This window comes from Poecile atricapillus, chromosome 23 (assembly GCF_030490865.1).
Source record: "Poecile atricapillus isolate bPoeAtr1 chromosome 23, bPoeAtr1.hap1, whole genome shotgun sequence".
Taxonomy (NCBI): Eukaryota; Metazoa; Chordata; class Aves; order Passeriformes; family Paridae; genus Poecile; species Poecile atricapillus.
In genome coordinates this window covers 6,039,113-6,050,465 of record NC_081271.1, presented here as the reverse complement: position 1 = coordinate 6,050,465, position 11,353 = coordinate 6,039,113, and the positions used below count along the sequence as shown (strand labels likewise).

General features: G+C 60.1%; 1 protein-coding gene across 1 annotated transcript; it reads right to left on the bottom strand.

The window, feature by feature from the left end:
• Window positions 1–4,307: 4,307 nt before the first annotated feature.
• On the bottom strand, window positions 4,308–9,233 carry ELF3 (E74 like ETS transcription factor 3). The gene is made up of 9 exons (XM_058855806.1): window positions 9,079–9,233; window positions 8,075–8,243; window positions 7,236–7,457; window positions 6,941–7,024; window positions 6,734–6,847; window positions 6,520–6,609; window positions 5,861–5,977; window positions 5,507–5,702; window positions 4,308–5,392 (listed from the first exon to the last, which is right to left on the bottom strand). The coding sequence occupies exons 2-9, from the start codon at window positions 8,235–8,237 to the stop codon at window positions 5,272–5,274; spliced, it is 1,107 nt and encodes a 368-aa protein (XP_058711789.1). The 5' UTR covers window positions 8,238–8,243; window positions 9,079–9,233; the 3' UTR covers window positions 4,308–5,271.
• Between the last annotated feature and the right edge of the window lie 2,120 nt (window positions 9,234–11,353).

Below are 11,353 nucleotides of genomic sequence, written 5' to 3'. Positions count from 1 at the left end.
AACAACCAAACAGCCCAGGGTTGCCAGACGAGCTCCTGTCAGCAGGCAGCTGCCCTGGCCAGGTAGGCACCCCTGGCAGCTGCTGCTGGAAGTGGTTATCAAGGAAACCATCGAGGGAAGGCTGTTCTGGAAGCCCAGGTAACTGCCCCAGGTAACTGCTCCTACCCCAGGGAGCAGGGATGCAGCCCAGGGCTCCTGCCCAGCCCCAGCCATGCCAGCCCAGCCCTGAGAGCAGGCTGGGTTGGAGCCTGCTGGGGCAGCACCCTGCTGCAAACCCACTGGCAGCACTGTCCTGCCCAGCCCCTGTGTGATGTGGGAGCCCTGGGTGACAGCTCTGCCCTCCCCTCTGCACATCCACTTGTAACAGCCCCATCCCTCACAGCATGACCCCAAACACTCACCCTCCTGCCCCAGCACAGCCCCTGAGGCTCCATCCCCCAGGCCTCTCAGAGAGGTTCCCCTGCTCCACACCCTTTTCTCCTGTGCTGTGCAGCAGTTCCCCTGCACTGTCCCCAGGTTCCCATGGTGGCTTCCCTGCTCTGCCAGCCCTGAGCTCTGCCCTGGAAGAAGCTCTGCCCTCTGCAGAAGGCTGAGGAAGGGTGAAAGCCAGCAGGGAGTGCAGGGAGCTTGAAGGCAGTGGGAGCAGTGGGAACCAGAGAGATGATCCCTGCCTCCCAGCGGCTGTCCCCATCCCCACTGCATTCCCATCCCCTCTGATCTGCTCAAGGATGGCCACAGTCTGGCTTGGCTGGAAAATCAGGTCATGCTGTTGTGCTCAGGGGCAGTTCATGGTCTGGCATGTGGGATATTGGACACCTTCTTGCTTGTCCAGATGAAACCTCTCCCCTCACCCAATTTCTCTGCTCCCACTCAGCACATTTCAGCCACAACAACCTGCTTTTGGCCACAGCTCCCAGGGAAACAGTGGCCAGGGCAAACTGTTCCCTAACGGGGACCAGGGCTGAGCAAAGGCCCCTGTGGCCCTTTGGGAAGTCTTGAGGAGGACAAAACACACTGTAATTCTGAGACTTGAAGGGTGCCCAAGATACTTCCATGAGAAATGGAAATATCTGTGTGCCAGAAGCACGTTCAGCTTGGGACCACCTGATGGGAAAAGTCTCCCAACAGACCCCAGGGTAAAAGTGTGAGGGGAGGCTTTCTTGGAGGAGAATCATCTTTTTCTTCAGTTCTTGTCATGGCTTGCCACAGCCATAAAATCCAGGTACCTTCAGAGAGAATTAAAAAAAATAAACAAATCATCTGTTTTTCCTGCCAGTGTGCTGGGAGGCTCTGCTAGGGTGGCTCAGGATGGGCTTGGAGGTTGCTGTAAGGGTTACCCCAATGTTGTGCACATGTGTTGGTGTTTGTGTGTGCATTCCTCAAGCCTTGCTCCTTCTCCAGCCCTTCCTGGCTCTTCATCCCAATGACCCACACAGATTTCATGAGGGGTGGCAGGATCTGGTCCCCCCATCTGTGCCCCCACACCCCTGCCTCCTCCTCCTCCTCCTCCTCTCCTCTCACAGGGTACCCACACAGCTGGGGGACCTCAAGGGACAAGGGGGACTGGCTCCACACTGACAGAGGGTAGGGTTAGATTATGTTTGAGGAGGGCATCCTGTGAGGGTGGTGATGCCCTGGCACAGGTGCCCAGAGCAGCTGTGGCTGCCCCATCCCTGGCAGTGTCCAAGGCCAGGTTGGATGGGGCTTGGAGCACCCTGGGCTGGTGGAAGGTGTCCCTGGCCATGGCAGGGGATGGATCATGGTGGTCTATAAGTTCCCTTCCAAACCATTTTCAGACTTTATGATCCACAGACCCTGCCTGTGCCCCAAGCCTGCTGTGCCACCCACTCAGCAATGGCAGTGGGGTGGCAGTGATGGGCACTGGGGACACTGGGGGCACAGGAGGCGAGGCAGACAGGTTCCCTGCTGCTCTTGGAGCTGGTTAAACATTGTCCCAGGCCAGTTAGGTAACACAAACTGCAGTGGGAGAGAAATGAAACTGCTTGAGCAAACAAGGCGCACTTGGCAGGGCACCAGCCTGCGTGACAAAGTGCTCCCCTCTCACTGCCAGCCTGCTGGGGTTATCTATTTACGGAGAATAAACACCTCACCCACAACCCCAAACTTGAGGAACAGCAGCCAGGAGCAGAGCCAGGAGCACAGGCAGCTCCTGCCAGGCTGCAGCCCCACTCCTGTGCCTGCTCACAGACACTCTGATGGCCACCGTGCCCTGGGCTGGCCCCCTGTGTGCCACTGTCCCTGCTGCCACCCCCCAGCTCCTGCAGGAGCTCCAGCAGGTCAGGGATGGACCCAGAGCACCCTCCACTCACTGGAGCCAGCAGACACCAGCCAGGAAAACCTGTTCCCTGGGGAGGGTTACGCAAGGAGCCTGACGGAGGTCTGGCTGCAGCCCAGAGCGTGGACTGGCTCCAGGTTCACACCCAGGGACTGGGACCTCTTCTTGCACCACAGGGCTGCCCTGATCTCCTCATGCCAGCAATATCTGGGAGCAATACAACTTCAGCCCAGCATGCTGGAAGGCACAGAGGTCTTCCCTATGAGACCAGGCACCCCGGGTGGACCAGCAGGGCAACTCCATGTGTAAACAGCAGTCAAACCCACAAAAAAGAAGATGAGTCTGGCCCATGGGCACCTTCTGCCCCTGCCAAGCAGGTGGGTCATGCCCTTGATGTTGCTGCAGCATCTCTAGGAGGGTGCTCAAGCCACCAACCTCAGGCTCAAGCTGAGGTCAGGCAGATGGGGAGCAATTCCAGCTGCTTCAGCCAGCACAGCTCATGGGGGACAGCCCAGATGGTCTGTCTGACACCTTGCTTTGAAGGGTTTACTGCTCTCTTTGGTAATCCTGCTGGATGGGGGATGTTGAACTGCCATGGCTCTGGCAGTAATGAAGGGCAGTAGGGGAGCAAGGGCAGATAGAACAGGGAGAATGGTTTTAAATTAATAAAGCAGAGATTTAGATTAGATATTAGGAAAAAATTCTTCCCTATGGGTGTGGTGAGACCCTGGCACAGGTTGCTCAGCTCAGCTGTGGCTGCCCCTTCCCTGGAAGTGTTCAAGGCCAGGCTGGACAGGGCTTGCAGCAACCTGGGCTAGTGAAAAGTGTCCCTGCCCATGGCAGGATGTGGGATGAGATGAGCTGTGTGTCCCCTACCAACCCAAACTGTTCTAGGATTCTGTGATAAATGGCTGGATCCCCCTGCCAAAAATGCATCTCAGGCTTTGCAAAGCACATTTACTGTCCAGGCGGCAAAACCTCTCCTCATCCTCCTGCTGGTAGCCTGGCTTCTTTCCTTAGTCCCTCCAAGCAGTGGCTGAAGCCATTCAGAAGGATGTGGCACAGCTTTTGCCTGGGCATCCCAGACCTGCTCCAGCTCCAAGCTCAGAGGACAAGTCCCAGAGCTTTTCTCTTTGGGGATGAGCAGGAACTGAGCAGTGTGCCCCCATCCAGCAGGTGCTGGGCACCAGCAGAAGGTCAGGGCAGCACCAGGATCCTCTGGTGCCCAGCAGTGTTCAGAGAGACTCACTGTGAAATGCAGGGTGTGCCAGCCCAGAGCCACTGCTGCTTGCCACCTTCATGGCAGAAATGTATCAACGAGTCTGCTTGGCCTCCAGCACCCTGAATTCCTTCTTGCCACCCCAAAACAGATCCTGGGAGTCAGAGAGATCATCTCAGCACCCCTGAGACGACCTCCCAGCCTCCTCACAGCTGGGCTGGATGGGGGAGGCAAAGATGGCATTGGGCAAGAAGGGGAACATGATGTGTTTGGGCTGCTCACACTGCCAGGTGTGATCACTGAAATGTGATCCTTGTGCCACCCCGCTCTTGGAAGAGGCCAGAAAACAGCCAGGCTGGAAGATGAGCAAGCATTAATTGTACTGCAGTGCCTGTGCTGCTGCTCAGCACCCCCTTCATGTCTCCCTGGCCAGAGAGAGGCTGAAGGTCCTCCCACGGGCTGGGACTGGGTATTAATGGGGAGGCTGTTGAGAGATTCCCTTCCCCAGATCACCCAGGGCTTTGCTGCCCCTCAGCCTGCAGCTGGTGAACTCTGGCTTGGAGCCAGCGCTCCAGGAAAGGCCAGAATTCCAGAGGGTTCTCAGAAGGGCCAGGGTGTGGGAGTGGGGTGAGATGCCCCTCCATGGGTGGCTTTGAGCCTGTCCTGTGACTGTGCCAGGATGGCCAGGCAGGACATGGTGGCAGATGAGGTTCCTGCCGTGGGACATCCCAAGTGACACAAGCCTGGTCCTCACCCTGTGTTTAAGAAAAATGAGGAAGATTACAGGTAGGTACAAAAACCCAACAAACCAACAATTTATTTATCTTATATTCACACTCGAAAAGGAGGAAACCACATGCACCTGGTGGGTGCCTGGCTGGGTTGGCATCCCCTTCTGTGGCTGGCACAGCACCAGTCTGTGCCCTGTGACATCACTTCAGTCCAGCTGAGCATCAGCACCTGCCACCACACACCTGTGTGCCCCACAGCACACACTCTCACACAGGAACATCTTACTCATGAAAAAATAGATCTGTGCATTCACTCTCTGGTTTTTTGGGGTCTTACATAAATTAGAAGCTACTTTTAGGGAAAAGGCCTGTCTCTAGCCACAGCCTGGGCTGGAAATGCAGCATGGCCCTGCTGTCCCACGTCCTCTTCTCACTCACTGAGGGCTTTCTGGGGCCGGGTGAAGCTCCACAATGTTCCCATCTTCTCTCAGCAGGTGCCACACTGAGAAGCTGCTACACAAAGTGGGTCTCACCCTACCCAGATGCAGTGAGCAGGACAGGGGGCACCTTCAGCACGGTGCAAGCAGTGAGAAGGAAGGCCCCACAGCTGGGACAAGCTCTGTTCAGTCACAGGTGACACAGATGTGCTGCTCCTCTGCCCAGGCAGGAGGTGGCTGACAGCAGGAGACCTGCTGGGCTCTCACAGTGGGGCTTGAACTTCTCTTCCCCATTTCATCCGTTCAGGCTCTGAAACAGCCACAGTCCCCACGGCTCCAACTGGAGGTACGAATCCAGCAAGGGCAGTCACAGTTTGGAATAACCTACTGGAGCCAAACTATTGGCTCTGAACACCTCGGTGCTGGCAGGCACCCGCACACACGAGCGTGCCCACGCGAGGGTCACAATTCCACACGCTGCATGGGGCAGCAGCTTCCAGATCCAGCTGCAGGCAAAGTTTCCTGTCAAGGAGCCCAGCTCAGGGCTGGCCCTGAGGGGCTTATCAGACCCTGGCTCATCCAGGACTCCTACAGCTCCTTGTTCCTGTTGAGCACCTCCTCTTCCTTCCAGCCGCTGGAGTTCTTCCCAAACTTGTACACCAGGCGCCGTCCATCGACTCTCTCCAAGATCTCTCGTTTGTAGTAATATCTGCGGGAGACAGAGGTGGAATCAGGGCTCTGGATGCAACCCCAGGCATTGAGGAGCTGCTGGAGGCTGAGCCCAGTGGAGCAGGTCCCCCCCAGGACAGGACAGGGCTCTTACCGCATGGCTCTGCTCAGCTTCTCGTAGGTCATGCTGCTGTTTTTCTTCTTCTGGCCCCAGAGCTGAGCCACCGCTTCCGAGCGCAGGAACTTGAAGACGCCCTCCTGCCTGTCCTCCCACTTCATCAGCCCCTTGTTCAGCTCAGGGTGGATCAGGATGTCCCTGATGAACTCCCACAGGTGGGTACCTCTCGGGGCTGAAAGAGGAGATTGAGCTGTAAAGGGGGGATGCTCCTGCAGGTCCTCGCACCTTTGGATTACCCTAAACTCCCCTGCCAAGGCCCTTCCTCCCATCATTCCCCATGAAGCCAAGAGAGGGAGGCAGTGCAGGCTCTGGGCTGAAGGGTTCACTTACAGTGCTTGCTCTTCCGGTTCTCCAGGCAGTCTCTGCTCTCCTTGCTCAGTTTTCGGGGCCGTCCCCGTTTCCTCTTGCCATGTTTGCTGTCCCCTTTTTTGCTGCCTGAGAAGTGGTCTGTGCAGACAGAGAGGGGCACACGTCAGGCTGGGCAGCACATGCTGGGCTGAAGCCCCCTCCCTGTCCTCCTGGGGACCAGAAGCACCCTCTTTTCAGGCCCAGGTACCAGGGAAATATCCCTGAGAGCAAGGTCACTCCGTTCCCTCCAGCTTCATTCCACCCTCATCCCCAGCACTGCAGCATGCTGCTCATTCCCCAGGCCCTACTGCTTCCTTGCATTCCTGGTGTTCCCAGTATCATCACCACCTGGGATCAACACCAAACACTGATTTCTGTGCCCAAGATCCCTGGCTGCATTCTTCACCCATCTGCCACCACCCACCCCTTCCCACCAGGATCACCACTGCCAGCTATCCCAGCCCTGCCCATCACCCTGCTCAGTGGGGAGAAACAGAGCACTCAGGGAGGCCTTTCTCTCCTCCTCCATGTGAGGATGGGTGTTCAGGTGCTGTCCCTAAATCACTGCCAGGTAGGAAGTGCAGAACTGCCCAGGAGCCAGCCCTCCCCTCCCAGCTCCTGGCTGGAAGCAAACAGCTCACCATCAGGGAAGAGCTTTGATTCTGCAGGGTCGAGGTCGAGGTCGCTTCCACCGGAGTCCTGAGAGTTGGGGCTGTGGGACATCACAGGCCCTGAGAGGCAAAGGATCAGGGCTCAGACCACTGAGAGTCTGAAGGCTTTTCCCCCTGGTTCCCACCGCTTCCTCCACCTCCAGACTGCTGCAAGACCCAAAGCCACCCTTGCCAAAACACTGACCTGAGACATCAGAGCTGCCTGGGGACAAGGCACCCGGCAAGCAGGTGAAGTCTGTGAAAGGGTTTGTGGGTTTTAAGTCCTCCAGGGAGTCCTTGGCACAGGGATTTCCCAGCTCTGGAAGGAGCAGAGAAGGGAAGAAGGGGTTAGCCTTGCTGCCATCAGTATGTGATCCCTGGGGAAAAGACTTGACCAGGACCCCCCTCTTACCCAGGTGGCTGGAGTTCAGGAAGGTCTGGGAAGTGGCATCCTCTTTTTCCAGCAAATCAATGATCCAGTTCAGCTCATCAGAGGCTACAGAGGTGAAGGACTGAGATTAGCAATGCCTGTTCCATATGAAGGGGAATAGTGCACACTGGCAGCTGAGCCCAGCCATGCTTGGACCCTGCTCTGTGCCCCCACACCCTCCCAGGCAGCTGCAGGGGGTCCTGGGCTAGTGGAGGGCTCTCAAACTCATTCTTCAAGCTGCCAGGCCTGCAGATGAAGGAGACCTTGCTACACTCACTGATCTCGTGCAGGCGGTCGTAGAGCTCATCCCCCAGGGGCCCAAAGATGTGGCGCATCTGGTCCCTGCTGCAGTGGCAGAGCGTGTGCCCATCCATGTTGCAGCAGGAGAAGTCGATGGAGCTGGCGTCGTACTTGTTCTTCTCCACGTGGTAGCTGATCCACTCCAGCACCTGCACCTTGCTCCAGGAGTAGGGGAGCTCACTGAACCACTCTGGCTTGTCTGCAAGGGATGGAGAGCGAGCTCAGAGCAGGGTGCCAGCATCGTGTGCCTTGTGTGGGCTCCCACTGGCCACAGGAGCCCTGGTCTGGTCCAGTGGCGATCCTGCAGGACACAGCTGGCCCTGCACTTGAAGAGCTACGGGACTAAAGTGTCCTTAGTGCCCTGCCCTGCAGGCAGCAATGACCCCACGCTCAGTTTCGGTGCCATTTGTCCTGTTTGTGCCTGTGGAGCGATCCACCCAGCTCTGCTGGTGTGATTCTCATGCCTCCCTGAGCACCATCACATGATGGTCCCCCATCACCAGGACTGTCCTTCCAGCGTGCTCCTGGTGAGCCCTGGCAGCCTGTCCCCTCTGCTGCTCCATGGGAGGAGGACAGTGATTCCCCCATCTCCTGTACAAACCAGATGTGCTGCCAGCAGCCATACCTTGTGCCACCCAGGGTGCCCTCCCACGGCCTTTTGGCTTTTCCCTGGGGAAACTGAGGCACGGTGCAAGCTGCTGACCTGTCCCAGTGGGACGAGGACCTCTCAGTGCTGTTCCCAGCCGGTGGCACGGGCTCACAAGTGTCCCATGTCCCAGCTCCCCGGTGCCACCACTGCCACTCCCCCGGTCCTACCTGTGTTCTGCGCTGGGGGCTGGCTGGCAGGGAGGCTAAGCCCCAGGTTGCTGTCATCCCCAAGGTGTCCCAGCATGTCCAGGCTTGGCTGCACCTCATCTGGCTGGTACATGGCGCTGATGTAGTTGGAGAAGATGTTGCTGATCTCACAAGATCCTGCCATGGAGCTCTGTGCCGAGAGACGACAGTGAGCCCCGGCCCCGTGGAGGCAGAGGGACCCAGAGGGACCCCAAGGGAGGCAGAGGGACCCCGAGGGAGGCACAGGGACCCCGAGGGAGGCACAGGGACCCCGAGGGAGGCACAGGGACCCCGAGGGACCCCGAGGGAGGCACAGGGACCCCGAGGGAGGCACAGGGACCCCGAGGGAGGCACAGGGAGGCAGGCCCACACCTGCAGCACCCCAGAGTCAGGCTGGGTGAGGTCAGGCTGTCCCTCCCTCCACCCATCGTCACCTCTCAGGTCACTTGTGCAGAAATACGCACCCAGCACCTGCTGGCTGGGGCTGGGGCCTGACTCACCAGCTCCTCAGGGGCCAGCAGAGAGGGAGGCTGAGCTGGAGCCAGCCGGGGACGTGGCGTCCCTCAGCTTGGGAAGAGCCCTGTCCCCAGCAGCCTGGCCTCACCCTGCTGGCAGCCAGCAAGAGGTGACAGTGAGCAGGTGCCCAGCAGGGACAGGTGACACACAGCCCCTCTGTGGGGGCTTTGGCCACTCCTGGGCCGTGCCAGCAGCTCCAATCCTCTCAACCATCGCACCAAGCACATCCCAATCACTGCAGCCTGCCCGGCCCTCACAAAAAGCCAACTCGTGCTGTCCTCTTTACAAAGCCTGGGGGCTGCAGGGGAGCTGCTGGCCCCCAAAGGGCCGGCAGAGCAAACGTGGAGCGAGGAAAGGCCAAAGAGCATCCCCCGCTGAGAGCCAAGGCGTGAGGGGAGGAGAGCAAAGCGGCTGTCCTGGCCTCAGGGACATCAACAGGCCTCGGCAAAAAAAAAAAAAACCTTTGGTACCTTCTGTGGTGGCAATTCCTGGAACGGCGAATAATCCAGAGAGGAGCGAGGGGAGACGGAGCCCGGCTGGCCACTAGCCACTGCTCATGGGCCCCGGGAGGCTGGTGCCGATGGGCAAGCCCTGCCCGTGCCTCGGCTTTTATAGCTTGGGCGGTGAAACAATCTGGCAGCCCCAGGGGAATTCCAGCCCCAAACGTTCATGCTCCCAGATCCAGGTGATTTGCATAATATGAAGCACCGGGTCCCAGCCCTGCGCTGCCTTGCCGGGAAATCTGGGCTGGCCAGTTTAATCATTGCCAGAGCAGTGCCCCACCGCTGCCCAGAGTTTCACCCACACTGCCTCCACGGGCTCTTTTCACGCCAGGCTCGTGTTTGTTTGCTCACAGCAGCGGCTTCTGCAGCCAAAAACACCCGTGGGGTCGGGGTGGGCCCTGGGGACCACAGATCCCTACAGGGGTTTGCCTGTGGTGACAGAGGCAGGACATTGCCCAGGGCAGCGCCTGGCCAGGTGGGCAGCCCAGCCCTGGAGCAGGTGTGGGTGCCCTGGCCATGCCTGGTACAGGTGTGGGTGCCCTGGCCATGCCCGGTACAGGTGTGGGTGCCCTGGCCAGCCCTGGTACAGGTGTGGGTGCCCTGGTCAGCCCTGGAGCAGGTGTGGGTGCCCTGGCCATGCCTGGTACAGGTGTGGGTGCCCTGGCCATGCCCTGTACAGGTGTGGGTGCCCTGGCCATGCCCGGTACAGGTGTGGGTGCCCTGGCCAGCCCTGGTACAGGTGTGGGTGCCCTGGCCATGCCCAGTACAGGTGTGGGTGCCCTGGTCATGCCCGGTACAGGTGTGGGTGCCCTGGCCATGCCTGGAGCAGGTGTGGGTGCCCTGGCCATGTCTAGAGCAGGTGTGGGTGCCCTGGCCATGCCTGGTACAGGTGTGGGTGCCCTGGCCAGCCCTGGTACAGGTGTGGGTGCCCTGGTCAGCCCTGGAGCAGGTGTGGGTGCCCTGGCCAGCCCTGGTACAGGTGTGGGTGCCCTGGTCAGCCCTGGAGCAGGTGTGGGTGCCCTGGCCATGCCTGGTACAGGTGTGGGTGCCCTGGCCAGCCCTGGTACAGGTGTGGGTGCCCTGGTCAGCCCTGGAGCAGGTGTGGGTGCCCTGGCCATACCCGGTACAGGTGTGGGTGCCCTGGCCATGCCTGGAGCAGGTGTGGGTGCCCTGGCCATGCCTGGTACAGGTGTGGGTGCCCTGGCCAGCCCTGGAGCAGGTGTGGGTGCCCTGGCCATGCCCGGTACAGGTGTGGGTGCCCTGGCCAGCCCTGGTACAGGTGTGGGTGCCCTGGCCAGCCCTGGTGCAGATGTGGGTGCCCTGGCCATGCCTGGAGCAGGTGTGGGTGCCCTGGCCATGTCTAGAGCAGGTGTGGGTGCCCTGGCCATGCCTGGAGCAGGTGTGGGTGCCCTGGTCAGCCCTGGTACAGGTGTGGGTGCCCTGGCCATGCCCGGTACAGGTGTGGGTGCCCTGACCAGCCCTGGTACAGGTGTGGGTGCCCTGGCCAGCCCTGGTGCAGGTGTGAGTGCCCTGGCCAGCCCTGGAGCAGGTGTGGGTGCCCTGGCCATGCCTGGAGCAGGTGTGGGTGCCCTGGCCATGCCCGGTACAGGTGTGGGTGCCCTGGCCATGCCTGGAGCAGGTGTGGGTGCCCTGGCCATGCCTGGTACAGGTGTGTGTGCCCTGGCCAGCCCTGGAGCAGGTGTGGGTGCCCTGGCCATGCCTGGTACAGGTGTGGGTGCCCTGGCCAGCCCTGGTACAGGTGTGGGTGCCCTGGCCATGCCTGGTACAGGTGTGGGTGCCCTGGCCAGCCCTGGTACAGGTGTGGGTGCCCTGGCCATGCCCGCTACAGGTGTGGGTGCCCTGGCCAGTCCTGGAGCAGGTGTGGGTGCCCTGGCCAGCCCTGGTACAGGTGTGGGTGCCCTGGCCATGCCTGGAGCAGGTGTGGGTGCCCTGGCCAGCCCTGGTACAGGTGTGGGTGCCCTGGCCAGCCCTGGTACAGGTGTGGGTGCCCTGGCCAGCCCTGGAGCAGGTGTGGGTGCCCTGGCCAGCCCTGGTACAGGTGTGGGTGCCCTGGCCATGCCTGGTACAGGTGTGGGTGCCCTGGCCATGCCTGGAACACGGGTTTGGATGGCACAGGTCTCCCAGAGGGTCTCAGTGACCGAGCAGGACAAACGCTGGGGACAGGGCCTGTGCTGGGAGCAGGACTCAGGTGGGGACAGGTGGGGACAGGTGGGGACAGGTG